This window comes from Oreochromis niloticus, linkage group LG3 (assembly GCF_001858045.2).
Source record: "Oreochromis niloticus isolate F11D_XX linkage group LG3, O_niloticus_UMD_NMBU, whole genome shotgun sequence".
NCBI classification, from domain to species: Eukaryota; Metazoa; Chordata; class Actinopteri; order Cichliformes; family Cichlidae; genus Oreochromis; species Oreochromis niloticus.
This window is the reverse complement of record NC_031967.2, coordinates 30,328,955-30,345,835: the sequence shown is the minus strand read 5'-3', so window position 1 is coordinate 30,345,835 and position 16,881 is coordinate 30,328,955. Positions and strand designations below refer to the sequence as shown.

Here is a 16,881-nt window from a genome sequence, read left to right as displayed (position 1 = left end):
TCAAGCTTTTCTATTTTTAACTGACACAATTATAATTTACCTGATTATATCAGGGAGAATAAAGCAGCTGATGCTGATTAAATGGTACACTATACAGTGCTCCTCGTTATTGTTTCCTTCTCCATAATTGTAATATTACAAGTAAAACACCAGGGGGCGTTATTGGAGTGTTTATCACCATCTTCAATCTGACTTTAATTTAGTTGCTCCATGATTTTAATTTTACATCAATAATTCAGTTATCATTGAGAATTCACCAGGATCAGGATGTGAGAGATACATCTGGCCTTTCAGCTGATCACTGAAGCCTCATCAATGGTCAGTGAAAGGGGGGCTGTAAAGAAACTATTCTTAAGGTAGAGAAAAGGCTGAGGTATGGAAATTACTGAAAACCCCTGTTGTCTGATGAGCTGATTAATCCAAATTTGACATTTTTGTCAAAGTCTGGAGGAGGCCAGGAGAGAAGTACAATTATACAAACTCTGGTTTGTGCTTTATATACTACACTTTCCCAAATAAATATACAGAAATGAGTTGTGGCCAAAGATGTTTGGACAGTACTGTGATCTATTGCACATCGCCCGTTTTGCGCACATTAATAGCGGTGCACATTAATAACTACAATTCCCAACAAACAGGAAGAGTTCCTGCTAATGACCAAAGCGTATACCTGTATACACTGGTTGCTTTGTGCACCACCACTAACGCCATTACACAGCCATGTCCGTTTTTGCTTGTTGTTACACTGCTGGTAATTGCTGCAGTATTCTCCTGAACGAGTAAGAAAACAAAACTAAAACAAAAACAAATGCACGGCTATTACGTGTAGCATAAACGAATCTTTACAGCATCACAGCTGGAGATCAAACATCAAGTGATCAAGAGATCTCCTGCTGAGAAGAGCATCAATAAACGGTCAGACTGTATGCAACCATGAATATAACAGGCTGGTGGTAGAAAGAAACGTTTTCTTCACAGACCATCATATATAATCTGACACAATTACCACTGTTCAAAGCATGCGCAGTGAAAAAGCATGACTATTGTGCTTCACTGAAGCACTGCTGTGGGATAAGATTGCTTAAAGTTGTAAGTTTTGACATGTGTTAAATAACACAATTTACATAATTTAAAAAAGCAAATGTTTATAGTTAGTGAAGAAGAAACAGGGACAGTTGACAGCAACGCCGGTGGATCTCCTTTGTTTACGTATGCTCACTATCAGTTTACCGTAATTTAGCACAATTACGTTTTAATTCGGTGGACAATTAAAAACACATTTTCTCTTCCAGCTCATCAAATATGAACATTTGGTTGGATTGCCTTCGGTTTATAATATTTTAGGCAAAATGGGGAGACCCCAGAGATAATGGAGGTTAAATAACCCAAATTTGCTTAAATTAAACGAGAAAAAAAATGTGGCGACCATGGCAGTGATGCAGTAGTGTGTGGTGACTTTAGCAGACAGACCAGCAGAGACGCTGACACTTGAAGAAATCATTTGGATGAACGACGTTTCTCACACTGAAAATGCTACGAGTCAACTTTGTGGGTTTTCCTTAACTGGATAATTGAGCGCTCACCAAGACCTGCTGCAAGAGCCGATGTCTCCCCTGCACCAGCAAGGCTTTCTTTGCTAATGTACTAAAGGAGATATTGAAAATGTTTCCATACTGCATGATGTTTAGTAAGAGGAAACTTATCTGTTACCAGGATGAATCCTAGAGGGCTTGGTTACTCGCCAGTGCTGTTTCCACACAAAGCGCAGATGGTAACTGATCTCAGAGGAGTGAAACCTGAGCCAGCAGCAGCAGCTTGTCTGATTTATCAACAATACACAATCAGAAACATTTGTCGGTCTCTCAGCTTGCCCACCGACATCGCCATGAAATTAAGGGGTGCTACATATTTCAGTGGGGTTCGAGTCCAGCTTGCTTCCACACATGACAGCCACTGCAGCCACAAGATGGAAGTAATTTAAAGGATGGATGCAAACAAGGGAAAATCTTTAGAATAGAACAGTGTTAGGGATTAAAACTTTGGTAAGACTTGTACTTTTTGCCTTAGACAAACACAACCGTGTCCTAGGGACAAAGACTTAACAATGCAGTTTGTTTCTCATCAAACCACTTTGGTAATTATGTTCAAACCTGCATAGATCATTAGTATTGAAGAGAAGTGGACACCAAACTCAAAGACTGCCTGTCTATTTCAGTTTCTGGGCTCCAGGTTTGCTTTCATGTAGCACATATATAAACATTATGCTTCCTTGCCGGTCTCCTCTCAGCTGAGCTGGGGAGGTCTCCCAAACCAAATATTCAAAATTCACAATCAATAATAATTATCAACAGTCTGGTGTTTGACATGGAAAATGCTTTTTTGTTGCAGTATTGTAACAATTATGGCAGAAAAAGTGGCAGCATAGATGAACCCTATTCCATTCTTAATATGTCCGTGGCTGACATCTACCAGCTGTCTCCTTAAGCTGCATATAAACTCACACTTTGGTATATTTCTTGGCTAATAATACGCTATACATTACAGCTTACATGAAAAGCACAATTCAAATACCCCTCTTCAATCTCAGACAGATAGGATCTTGAGATATAAACAGGAAGAAAACCACTGCTCTAGCACCACTAGTGGTCAAAAGCATATACAACTGCCTTTAAACTCATGTCCTTTAGCTGAACACAACCACCCCCATAAACTTTATGTATAAAATGGGGTATTTTGTAAAGTTGTTTTTTAACAAATAAAGATCAAATACAGAACACAACAAATCTTTTTAATTATTAATTAAATATTAAAAATGAACAATAAGTAGCTACTTGGCACTGCTCGAAGGCAAACAGTAGTAACTTACAAAGCAGTTATAACTCAAAGCAATTTAAAGACTAAAAAACACTGGTGGACAGAGCTGTAAATTTCACATACCTGCTGTCTCTGCTACAATAGAAGCATCAAAGCAAAAAACCCTTAAAAGTATCAGACAAGATAAATACAAATTTTGGGAAAATATTATTTTGACAAATATCCTTCATTAGGATCTCAACTTTTTAAATCCCGTGTACCAATTGCCTTTCAAAGCCATAAAAAAAATGCTATTTATCACATTCTCCGAATAACACATTGTTGCAATGACTGAACTCATTTTGAATCAGTTTGATATAAAAACTTCATTATTTGGTTAAAAAAGTGTTTGATAGATCTTTTTTTCCTGAAAAATCCTTAAAAAACAAAAACATTTCTATTAAATTATCTCAGGAAAAGTCAGTGAGGAGAAAGTGACGGAGAGCAGAGTCATCCACACCATCCTCTGCATGTCCCTGCAGTCTTTTGGTTCAGACAGTCCTTCAGTCCTGGTCTTGTTTCGGTTTAATTGACAGGCACCCCGCACATCCACCGAGTCCCTTCTCCGTCGTGTTGTAGTCAAAGCGAGGCAGAACAAGAACGCTGCCATCAGGATCCCCCTTATCGGCGCCGCTGGTGGCTTCACCCAACGCTCTCTCCTCCTCCACAGACATGATGCTTTTCACCAAACATGTGATGGCAGCGTCGATGTTGGTGTTGTCCTGGGGAGAGAAAGAGAGATAGGATGAAGCTGAAGGGTTGGAGAAGGTCAATGGAGGTAGAAATAGAGAAATGTCTTAACAGTAAAATCCACTGTATTGTCCATTTAAGTATTTAAGGGTTGTCTTAAGGAGCTTAATCAATCAGGAAAAACTTGGACGAATGACTAAAACTCTTGTTTGGATTTAAAAGAGCTCTGGGTAATGACCCAAAGAAAGAGATAATGTACACAAGCAGCAGGAACAAGCTTTCTCTGAAGGGTGGCTGGGCTCAGCTTATTGATATAGTTAGGAACTTGGTCATTTCGGAGGTGCTAATCCGTCAAAGGGAGCCAGCTCAGATGTTTTGGGCATCTGACTAGAATGTTTCCTGGATGCCTCCTAAGTGAGCCGCTTCCTGTATGTCCTGGTGTGAACCTAGGACACACTGGTGTCCTGGGTCTACCCCAGGACCGGCTTGGGAACATCTCAGTGCTTTGTCTCTAAGAGCTGGAGGAGGTGGCTGAGGACAGGGAGGTTTGGGCATCTCTGTGCACATGTCTGCAGAGTCCAGAACAGCTGGAAAAGGGTGCATTTTCAATGGAATGGTGATCTATTGGAACCCACAGCTTCAACTTCATTTTGTCCTTGAACTCTACTAAATTTGCTTTGCATGATTTACAGTTGACTTGGTGTGTGGTTGCCTTGGTGCAGCAAAAATTATCTAACAGGGAAGAGACACATTAGCAGTCACAAACAAAGCACAGATATACTTCCTGAGGATCCGAACAAAAAAAACCCAAACAAACAAAAAACCCAACAATGCAAAGATGTGCAATAAAGAACGTGTTCAGCTATGCCATCACCATATGGTTTGAAAGATGTACAGCTCAGGACATTTTTTTTTTTTTTTTTTTAATGCAGCTTTCGGCCTTGGCGAGAGTCTACAACACTGAGGAGAATATCTTGAGTTTCGAGAGATACCTCTCACCCAGGACGTTCCCTGTTCACAACTTTCCCTCTAACTGTACAAAATCATACAACTACCCTAACAAACACTATCGTGCATTTGAATCAGTCTCCACAAAATCATGTGATTGCTTTAACAAGTTGCCACACTGTTCCTCTTATGTCAACTCATTTTATTATTATTTATTACCAATGTGCCTTTAACTGGTTTTCTATTGCAGCCCTTTAGGAGCAATTCCTATTTTCTTGTGAGTGTCGTGAACTGTAGGGAGACGAAATATTTCTGTATGCTCGTTCAATTAATGACAATAAAGATCTTCTCACTGTCATCATTTAAATCCCTTCTCTGTCAGACCACCCTCTCTTTAAGGCATCTTTTTTCTGATTGGGTGCCCACTGGAAACAAAGGGTTGTAACAGCAGGGGGTGGAGCTTATGTGTGCCTGTGATGACCGTATTAGGGATCTCAGCTCTTGCTGACATCCGAGTAAAAGAGTAAAACAAACACTGAAATGTAGCATTCTCTGCATTGTCTACAACATCTACTAAAAAAGGAAACTGACTAAAGTCTACTAGAGCTCTCCTCAGTTGCTGAGGGGTGTGTGTGTGTGTGTGTGTGTGTGTGTGTGTGTGTGTGTGTGTGTCTTTACATTTTTTATTTCATTATGAGTAAAGTTGTTTCTGTTATGTAACGGGTAAAAGGAGGACATGAGGCTTTGAAGGTTCTCTAAGGTGAACAATAAGCTGTGCTTCCAGCCTTCCACCTTCAATTTAATAATTTAAATAAATTTGATCAACAGATGAGCCACAGTAAACGCCGTGTTCTCACTTTTTTTTTCCCCTTTTAAGATTTAATTGAATTCAAAGTTTTTCTGTTGGTACTTTTAGCTTATATTAACTAATTGGATTATCCAAGTTGGCAGCTACGAGAGCCAGCTGTGACTGAATATTGAAAACTTATATAACTGGATATTATGTGAACATGGCATTCAACTATCCGGTCTTTAAGTCTGACGTCATTACCCATGTCTGGGCCCAAACTCTGCTGCAAGTCCCCATGTCAAATGATCACTGCAGCATTACTGAGAGTTGAAAAACTGTCTAAATTCTCTCATCTGTAATAAAATGATCACTGTGGCTGCTCTACAAGGTGTAACAATTGAGTTTAACATCCAGGCATCCATGAAAACGGAATTTATAACATTTAACGGAGTTAGAAGTTAGCAGGGAGTTAGCTCGCTAGCTTCCATCTAAATTTAATATAACATGTTCTGACTGAGAGATTTCTGAAACAAATTAAAACCTACAGCTCTGCTATCACTTCCAACATAAGTGAAGACAGAAAACTAAACAGTGACATTTGTAGGGTCACTGAAGTTTGGCTAGCTGGTATATAATCATGTGCTACGTGACCGCTAGCGCGACAAAGCTATGTTAGCATAACATAAACAGTAAAGCTGGAGGAGGAACGCTAACGGAGGACTTTTTTTCCACTCGATAAAAGTTAATGTGAGGGTTCCCAATGGTTAGGGGCAAATGCACTCGCATGGCAGGATGCTTTAAACGGACCAAACGTCAGTCAGGAGAACCACCGAGATAATCCATCCACAATACGAGGTTAGTCATTAATATACTTCTGCATGACCTGGGCTGTAGTTACATCTTAAGGGTTTAAAAACTGGGCTTTAAAATGATTAGCAGTAATAAAAACCGAGAGAAGCCGACAGTGATCACTGACTGTTTTTAGGGGCTTGTTGAGATTAAATAGAACAAGATACAAAGCATTAAAACATGTTAAAAACACATCAGCTTTATTAAATTGCAGACTACTTTGGGCCCAGAAGCAGGATTCATCACGTCATCACTTAAAGACCGGATAACCTGATGTAGCTAACTTCTTTTCTTCTAACAGCCTAGAAGAAGACATGCTTTATTTTTGTAAAGGGCCAGTATGTATTGACACGGTGCTGACAACACCGTTTTCAAATTTTAGTTGATGAGACCTAGTTGTACCCTCTGGGTGTCACGACCCCGGGTCAGACTGTGGGCTTTTGAAGCTTTGGGGTTGAATTGTTGCTTTGGTAGACAATTTTTTAATCCCAATTGTTAGATTGTTACAGCAGCACATCCATATTAAGCTTAATAGCTCCTGGAGTATTTTAGTCTTGTTTTTTTCTAAATTAAATATATCTCAGTTTTTTTCATTCTGAGCGTTTCCTGGAGAAGACAGCGACGTTCTTTTAATTGTCGGTGGTTCTCCGTTTAGTTACAGTTCTCACTTCCTGTTTTATATTAATAGTTGTCTTGTCTCTAGAGCGTGTTTAGTTTTACTTCCCTTTCTGTCTCATTGTCTTAGATTACTGTCGCCTGCCTCTTGTTACCCTTGTGCATACATAGCGCAGTCTTCCTCTCAGTCGTTGTTTCAGCGTTTGTTAACTTCCTCTATGTGTGTTTTCCACCAAGTTTTGGATCGTGTTTGTGTTTCTGGTGGAAATTCAACAATGCAAAATAAAGCTTTACCTAGAACCCACCTGAATTTGGGTTCCAAACACTCATTTGATTCATGACACCAGGGCTAAGAAAAAAAATGAAGCCATCGCGGGCGTGCTGTATACTGCAGTTCCTCTAGTGGCCACTTGAGGCTGCCTCTAAAAGCGAGTCGGTTCTGTTTGACTCCCATGTTAAAATGCATAACTGTGCAGCAGAAATAAACATTTTTACAGCATTACATTACTAGCTGCCTACGACATTTTTTAAATTTCTCATTCTGTATTTATTGGTCAAAAAACTAAATTTTCCCCTGGATACAAACTTTGGTGACCGTTAAGTTACAAATGGGGACATACGCTGATCGTGACACGTGAAACAAACGCAAACAGACAACGTGACATCAGATTTGCAGGAAAGCGATAAATACGGAAGTCTGAAGAATTGGGATATGAAAAAAAAAAATGTTTTTTTTTTTTCCTATCTTTTTAAAAAAAAAAAACATTGATAATAATAATCAGAATAATCAGAATGATAATCATAATAATCACTGTATATGTGATGATAATCATTCAAAGTTTTGTTAAGATTGGCACACCAGTTTGTGGAAGCGATACACACAGACATATATACACATGCTAAACTACAAGCATAAACTACAAGCATAAACTACAAGGCCCCGATGACAGCAGAAATCAGTGTATATGAGAGCAGCACTGACAGCAGAAGCAAGAAACAGAAAATAATCACATCTTGCCTTGGCAGAGGTTTCATACCAGTCGACAAATCCATACTCTTTGGAGAAGTTCTCCAGTTTAGGCAGCTTGGGGCACAAACCATGACGCCGTTGGTCACATTTGTTGGCCAACAGAACGGCTGGAACTGGCCTCCCATTGCTGAGGGCAACCTAATGAATCCCAGAGGAAGACGGATAAAGAAATGCAATAAAAATTTACGAAAATAATTCATGATGAAGCAACAAAGACCTGTCTAATCTCAAAGACTCGAGTAGATGAGCCTCAATTTGATGTACTTCACCGTAATCTGCAGTTTGTGAAGGGATAAAGCAGCATTCAGTGATGACATGTGTCTGTTTTGTTATGCCTATTTATTTATCTATATCAATATCAGAGAGGCATCAGGCTTGTAATACAGTGATAAAAAAAAAAATACTGACTTGGCTATCTATTACATCGTTGATAGATAGAGGGCACTGAGAATGAGATGACAATATAAAGAGCATTGCTTCCGGGGATTGGCCTCTGTCTGCAGCCCCTGCTCAGCATTACAGTTTCACTCAGTTTCAGCTCAATGTTTCAATGTTACGCTGTCCTGTATGCAAATATGCTTTTTCCCCATCTTATAGCCCTCAAAGCATAATTTGTATCTGTCCAGAATAAGCTCTCAACCTCACTGAAGATCTTTGAACATAGTTAGCATCAAGCTGGTAAAACACTGTAAGTAACAAAGGAGACATTTCTCACAAGGAAATACACATATACACATGCTATATATAGCCTTGACTTGCGGTCTTTGTTTTATACTTGTTTTTCTTCTCCTGGATGTCTTTATTCAGGTCTCTTCTTTTTCAGTGAAAAACATTTTAAAAAGAAGATTAAAAAAAAAAAAAAAAAGAAATACACCTCCAAATATAGCTCTTTAACTGCTGGATGTGTAAAAGAAAAAAAACAACAACTTCACTTTTCACTTTTGTGTAAAGTACTTCTACTGCTTTGAAGTGGCAAATGAAATCAGTCAGTCAGTCAGCTGTCGGTCATTTGATACTAAGCTGAAAGTTAGCAGGTCATTTGAGGATTGCTTCCTCATGACCAAACTGGAAAATAGGCCAGATTAGCAAACGGGGATTCTGAGAATCAGGGGAAATCAAGAAAAAACTCAAGAAACAAGACACAAAACGTACAAAAATTTAATTCTTATTATTTTTAGATCTTGAATACATATATTATCAAAACATATATCATAACAAAATTATATGTGTAGAATATAACTGTCTTTATCTCACCTGCTGCTTTCTCCCTGACATTGCTGAGTCACAAGCTAGGCTAGCCATCCTGAATACAGTACTTCCAAAATGAATTGAACAAGCAAAAGTGACATTAAAAAGAAAACACCACCAACAACAGGAAAACAGAGAAGGGGATGCACAACTATTGAGAAACAGCTTTTTTTAATTGTTTTTTTTTTTTTAGCTAAATCAGGATGAAAACACAACATTTAACTTTAAGCAGTGGCTTTCCATCAACACAAACAAGGCAGGCAGTTGTTCAGTAAAATATAAAAATAGACATCAATTAAAGCCAAAGTAAAGTGAGCACTCTCCTTTTATCTCAGACAGTGTTCTGTCATTAAGCTTCTCCTATTGCTTGTTTGCATCCATCGTTTAAATTACTGACATGTTGTTGGTGCAGTGGACCACAGTCTCTGGAAGGAGGCTCAACTCCGCTTGGCTTAGGTTCCACTGAAATATGCCGTGCATCAGTTTTACAGGCATAGGTATCCTGCTAACAATGGCTAGAGGTTTTCAAGCTAAGAGACAAAGCACATGCATACTGTGGAGAAATGTTGGTCTTTCATTTTAACCTGATGTGCTGCCTTTAACTCCGCTTTCACTGCTCTGAGATCAGTTACAACCTGATTCATGACATGTGCAGCTGACAGCCGAGAGCTGCAGCCGCGGTCAATAAAGATGGCTCAAAACTGTGACCCGTGGACTCGCCGTGCCTTATTCCCACCACACTCCTCTTCTCAGTTCTCCACCTCCTTCATCTCTGATATTTTACCTTTGAGTCCAGGTCTCCTTTCCATTTAAGGATGGCCTGAAATGTGGACAGCCGGGTCATGTCGAAGACGACGAGCGCACCCACGGCCTCTCTGTAGTACACACGGGTCATGTTGCCATATCGTTCCTGCCCTTTTTAAAGAAAACAGAAGACAAACCCAGGCCAACGTTAATTTACAGTAGAGACTTTTTCTTTTTTACATCAAACAGTTGAAGCAAGAAGAATTATGGTCTGAATGCTTTGTTGTGCCAAACATATTTGCTTTCCCTAGAGGAGCACTCTTGACTCTCTGTATGCTCCTCTCGATAATATTTTTGTTTTATTTATATACTTTATTTTATTATTCATATTATTGTCTTGTGGCTGTTATGCTGGAACAGGTAAAGGCCAGCTTGGTGAGAGACATTTGGGCCTCCCTAAAAGTTTTAGCCCAGAATTGCCCTTAGATAGATAAGCAAAAGATAAACGAAAGCAGAGAAATAGAAAAAGAAGAGGGGGAGGAAAAAAAGGAGAGAAGAATGGGAGTTGGGGAAAAAGTCAAGGGTGAACGGACAAAACTGGGTCTCCAACTGCTCCAACAGCACCAAAAAAGACAAAACAGAGGGAGGTACATAAACAAATACACAATTTTGAGGTCCTACATGTGTGGTGAGATGTAATGACTATGGTGTCATTAAAAAGGGAGAAACAGATGACCACACATCACACCCAGCAAAGACACTTGAATGGTCCAACCAGTCCTATGTGTGTGAGTGATGTGTTGTCAGAGGAAGTGGGCGGAGGAGAGGACTACGCCTGGAAGGAGAGAGCCAGCAAAGCACCCCCCATTTCGAGGAGGCGAGGAACAGCGGATCCGGGACCCGTGTTGACTGCAACCCCGCACCGAAGGCCAGCACCTGTTTTCCCCACTGCAATAGTAGTCCAGCTGGATTTCTCAAAGGCCGGCACAAGCACCTCACTCAACCAACAATGAAGACAAAAAAGCCCAACAGACCAGCCAGAGTCTGAGAGACGCCGCAGCACCAGCCCACCCAAGCCATCTAAAGTGATGATAGCTTGGGTGATCACATCAGTTTCTGAAGGTCACAACATTAATATTAAAACTGGTCACTTTTCATAATAATAACTGATATCTTTGTCAGTATCAAGCATTTAGCCCTGGTTTTACAGCACAATAAGACACTTTTTTTTTTTTTAAACAGGAACTGGTACTGCACATGCTCTTCTCACTGCTGACAGACACCCTCACTTGTTTAAAAAAAAAAAAAAAAAAAAAAAAAAATTTGTTGCAAATGAGAGAAGCATGTGTGTGAACATTTAACTCTCTATCCTGGAAACTAACTTGCTCCACATGATCCCAATATACCGCTGAATCAGCAGTGGAGCATCTGACACACACACACACACACACACACAAACTGTCTCCTAAAAGCAGATGGTACCTTTCGTTTTTTTCTGCACACCATCTGATCAGTACTATTAGTCTGAGGTCAAAGGTCAACAGCACCAATGACCAGTGTTTTCAGAATTTAAAATAAGCAAGTGCGGCAATCTAAAAACCAGGAGACTGTGTTCACTCAAAGGTAAATGTACACATCATTATTATTTTTTGTATATAACAGTTTATGTAAGTTAACCAGAACATGTGTAATATCCTTTTATTTTTTGTGCTCCTAGGAGACATCACTCTTGCATCCTATGTGGACAATGCAACAGGCAGAGCCAACACCACGTGAGAGCTCCACCCAACAGGCAGCTCATACACCCTTCTGCATTTAATCAGCATTATTATTATTATCTGGCTCTCTTCCACAGCGTGTCTTTTCCCCGTCTTCGCCCTCACCCCCAGCAGATGGCAGCCGCTCCCTGAGCCTGGTTCTGCTGGACGTTTCTTCCTGTTAGGAGGGAGTTTTTCTTTCCCTCTGTTGCCAAAATGCTTGCTCATGGGGGTGTCATCTGATTGGTGGGGTTTTAGCACCCCGAGCCATATAATAATCAGGAGCCAATATGGAATGGAACCAGCATGGAAAGCAAACATGGCGACTAAAAACAAAACAAGAACAAGAACAATAATAAAAACTGTCTATCACACACAACGCCTACCATGTTAAAGTAATAAACAAGATGTTTTCCTGTGGGTGAGGGAAGTCGTGATGTCACCATATCAGAAACTTCTACACACAAAAAAAGAGATTATAACTTGTAAAAAATGACTATACAGACAGAACGTCTATGTAAAAGCACTCTGTGAAGGCTGACCTGAAAAGAACGTACACCAACTCACATTTTTTATCTTGACATTTGTAACTATAAAACATTCAAATGGGAAAATGCAAAAACTTTGTCGACTTTGTGACTTGAAAACGCTCCTCGTGACCCTGAACAACCGGCTTCCCTACATCCAGAAAAGCCCGCACAGAGCAGCTGTACGGTCACCACATCCACACCGTGAGGACAACCTGCCGGCTGTTTGTGTGACAGCAGCAGCTTCATTGTAAAGTCATGACCTGCCTCGCTGCTAAAGTCCACCTGGAAAACAGCCTCAGCCGGACCTCTTCATTTAGATGATAACTCTTATCAGCTGGCACGTGACTCAGCACACACAGCGTGTGTGTGTGTGTGTGTGTGTGTGAGTGAGTGAGTGAGTGAGTGAGAGGGAGAGGGAGAGGGAGAGTGAGAGTGAGACAGCTATGAGACAGGAAAGAAAGGAGTTCCCAAAAATCTAATTACATGTAATTAAAGAGACACATGGGAGGGTTTTATAAGCTGAATACAGAGCTTGTTATGTGCCTCTGCAGGAATGATGGCTGACCACTTTTTTTTTTTTTTTAAGGCCACTTCTCAAATCGTGCAACATAGCTGTTAGATGCATCAGCAAAAAGCAGCTGAAGAGTGTGAAAATGCAGATTACTTCACATTTGTTCTGGGGTTTACTGCTTACTTGCACTGTGCACAGTGCAGATCCATTCGCTTAACTTTGAGCGAGTTTGTTTATATCTATAGTGGTACTTTTTTAAAGTATGCAGGAGCTACACAGCACTTTCTAACAGATGCCTGACGCTGTAACATGTTGGCTTACTCTTGCAGCATCGGCATACGCCACAGCTCCAGGAGCAGCACACCACTGTCCACTCTGGGATCTCCGAGCTTCTGGGAATTTACTCAACTCGACTTTAAGATTCTGTTACTTTTATGCTGCGTTATGCTTCTGATGTCAGAGGAAAGTGTCTCTAAATTCAGAGGGGAAGTAAACACAGTTATCTCCCCCTCAGCCATCTACAACATGACATGTTGCAGAACCAGAAGTAAAATATGTAATTCACCTAATAACTGTGTTTGAGGGACTCGTTCCAGATATCTGTACTTATTCTGAATGCAAGACGTCTGCTTGTAAAGAGTGCATCTTTGTACGGGGGTAAGTTTTGACATTTGTGCCATTTTAAAAGAAAGTTTTCCACAAAGCAACACAGTGCATGTATCTTACACAGGAGTGGAGTCTGACTGCGTGATAATCATGCAGGCCAAAACAAATACACACTGCAGGTTCAGAAATATTCTAAGGTTATTGATTAAGTAACATAACCCATCTTCTTCTTCTGTTGCTACAATAGATCACCTGCATCCTCATCTATCACACCAACCCTCCTCCATCATATCCATGAAACTCCTCTGTGGCCTTCCTGCTTTGTCCAGTATATCCAGTGTCCCTCTCCTGCACATGTCCAAACCATCTCAGTCTCGTCCCTCTAACTGTGTCTCCGTCTTAGACACATTGTTTACAGTCTTGAACTTTCCTAAAGATGTTTTTTTCCCCCTAGACTTTACCCAGAACTTCCTCACATCCAGACGATGTGAGGAAGCTGGCAGGTTAAAGAATCTGTGGGTCAGACTCTGCTCAGGTGCGACGGGAGCAGCTAACGTCTTGTGTGTCTTGAATATTTCCCTGCCGTGTGCTGCGTTCAAGACACTCTACTGTAAGTAATCCTGAGGTGACTGTCCCAAAATGACCCCCAAGTTTATGGATGAAGACGGCTGTACGTGACTATGACCCTCACACTGCTCTCTCTCTCTCTATGTCATGTTTAGTCAGCGGTGGATGACATGACGTGGTCAGTCCCTTTGCTTTCACTGCAGCAGTACGCCTTCAGAATCGTGGGCTCGTATTATTGGGTTACAAGTATTGATGCAGTTCTGAGTAAACATCAGTCTGCTGTTGCAGCTGGTGAAAGGGGAACTCGGCCAAGGTCATGTTTTCAGTGCTATTTGTCTGCATGCCTGTGGAGCAACCGGCTCTTTGGAGGATCTGTAAAGGAAGTCCTGATGAAATGCGGGTCCTGTTTCAATTATATGTTGCACATTACTGGTCACATCTTTCTATAGTCGCTGTAGGTCGAGCAACACTATATTACAGATTATGCATGCAGCCCAACTTTCCTGGCTTATTACTTCCTTACTTGTTGTACTTGCACTGGTCTCTATTTCTTGTTCTAATTGCACTTGGTGTGTACCGTGGACCCTGAGCTTCATATTTTTGTCTCCATGTGTACTTGTATGTGGCTGAGATGACAGTAGAGTTAACTGTGGCATTACTGAGATACAGCTTTGACCTTTCAGCCTTGATGGACGTTTGAAACTTGCGTAGTTCTGTCTGTAAACAGAGGGACACAGAGTCCCTTTTTTTTTTTTTTTTTTTAAACACAACCCCACAAGGTGAAGTTAACTTTTCATTGGTTTGCTGAGGTCATTAGGAGCCGATTTTCATGAAACTTGGTAGCAACGTAGCGCATGCGCAAAGGAACAGCTCAGTAAAATTTGGTGTGGATCTGACGTGTTTTGGAAAAATATCCAGATATTTACGTTGGGTTTGGTTGAGTGGAGAGTTGTCATCTCTGCATCTGCTACTAAAACTTTTCGTGATAGTGTTTCTTGAGTGAGTGAGTGAGTGAGTATTAACCTGTGCAGGTACATCTAAGCCAAACAGCGGTGTGTCATTAGCTGATATTCCACCCACAAAACAATAACAGTATGGTTCACGTACCGGCGATGTCCCACAGCTGCAGCCTCACCACTGTCTTGTGGTCCCAGTTGAGCACTTTGAGTGCGAAGTCCACTCCGATGGTGGCCCGGTAATGCTGAGAGAACACCTGGTGGACGTAGCGCTTTATGATGGACGTTTTGCCAACTCCCAGGTCGCCGATCACCAAAACTTTGAGCAGGCGTTCGCGCTGCATGATTACTGAATTCCGCGTGAACGAGACGTGCAAAAACTGCGAAGTGTCACGCTTTTAAATAATGGATTCTCGCAGGAAAACAAACACCATCGACAAATCCTCGAGAGCAACTTTGAAGCGCAATTTTTAAAGCAGATTTTCGGAAATAAATAAAACAGAACGCGCTATTAAAGTAGATCAGGCGCAAATTACAACAAGTGCGCATATCTTAATGTTCATGTTAAAAGTTATAAATGAAAGCGAGTGTGCCCGAGAGGCGCAGATGCACAAAGGGAGGCGCACAGGAGTGATCGCATGTATCAGTCCACAGCTGATGACTGCTGACCTCGATGACGTCCCAGGACGCTGGTGCTCACATCTCCGTGGCTGCTCTGTGTCCCGGCCACACACCCACGAGCTGTTTCACAATTTAAACAGTGAAATGGAAAAGAACAAGAAGAAAATCACGTTTTACGTCAAACTCTGATGAGATAAAGACGAGAAAAAACGAGGCGCTGTTATCTGATGAGTCTGCGGTCTGTGCGCGCTTCTGCAGCAGTTTGCTCTGTTGCCACGACTTCAGAGAACAAACTGCGTTTCTGACAGCAGCTCACTGTCTTATAGAGCCACGCCCACATACTGCCAGTGTGTGTGTGTGTGTGTGTGAGTGTGTGCTTTTTAAACGCACAGCGCGCATATTAAACGCTGTGTTGTGCAGAGGATGGACACACAAACAGGAACAGCTCTGAGGCACTCTGACGCCTTCTTCAGTCTAAGTTTAGTTTCCTCTGCTGTCACTGTACCCGGCCTCTTTTTTGGTCTTTGCTCAGGGGAACTCGGTGGTTTTTCATGAAGTACTATTTACTTAAAAATGACTCAGAAAGCCAGCAGAAAGTACAGAGAACAAGTTCACAAGGTGCAGGCAGTGTTTTAAGAGCTTGGTGGATGGGACAGTGCATAGGTATGAGACGCTAGGAGTGAGGAGAGGGAACTTTCAGATCCAGGGCTGAGGGTTTTCATCAGCTTGACTTTACTTTCTATGAGCAGTCTTTGGCTTTCAGTCAGCAGAGGCGTCGGCGGCAGTCGACACACAGGAGAACAGGTGCCTTGTCGCTTCAGGCTGAATTCTTTTTGTGCTTGCAGATCACGTAGATCCTTTTAGCACTGAAACATGTTTGAAATAAATTATAAATCCTCCAAGCCAAACACAAACCAGCGTGTTACTTAAGATGCTGTGCTCCCTCTGCTGACTGGAGTCTACCATGGGACAGCAGCTCTGGGTTTCTGGGGGCTACTTTTGATTGGGAAGGCTGATTGGGTGACTGGTTGATTTGTCACACAGATGTGGGAAACAAGTGCAGTATTTTCTGTGTTTAGCAGGTAGTTTGTTTGAGGATCCCAGATAACTGCAGGCTCAGCCTGTCTCAGTTTGTTCTGCTTGATCACCAGTCAGCTGTGCCTCAGGTGGAAGAGCCGATCATCTAACAAGCAGAAGGTCAGCGGATCCCTGATGACCGATGGTCATGTTGAAGATACTGAACCCTGAGTTTCCCCTGGAGCATCCATCAGAGTGTGAGTGTGTGTGTGTGAATCTTGGATCAAGCCTTCAGGCATGGATTAAAAACACTGTATGAATAGGACTTGCAGTAGAAATCACTTTGCACCCAACTACGTAGAAAGGCAGTGTGTGAGTAACTGTCCAGTCAGGCTGCCTCTCTGTACAGTCAGCAGGTGAGCTGTCGTTTACATCTCCTAAATATAACTAAAAGCCACGAGGACTCCCGTCTTCACAATCCCACATCAGCTCTGTGACATTTCAGTCAGACCTCTATCACATTTTCCCTTTTGTTTTCTTCCACTGTGC

At 41.4% G+C, this 16,881-nt stretch overlaps 1 protein-coding gene across 1 annotated transcript; it reads right to left on the bottom strand.

The window, feature by feature from the left end:
- Positions 1-2,767: 2,767 nt before the first annotated feature.
- zgc:162171 (ras-related protein Rab-38) lies at positions 2,768-15,661 on the bottom strand. Its single transcript, XM_003453948.3, has 4 exons — positions 14,846-15,661; positions 9,808-9,938; positions 7,764-7,913; positions 2,768-3,575 (listed from the first exon to the last, which is right to left on the bottom strand). Exons 1-4 carry the CDS (start codon positions 15,036-15,038, stop codon positions 3,357-3,359), a joined length of 693 nt encoding a protein of 230 aa, XP_003453996.1. The 5' UTR covers positions 15,039-15,661; the 3' UTR covers positions 2,768-3,356.
- Between the last annotated feature and the right edge of the window lie 1,220 nt (positions 15,662-16,881).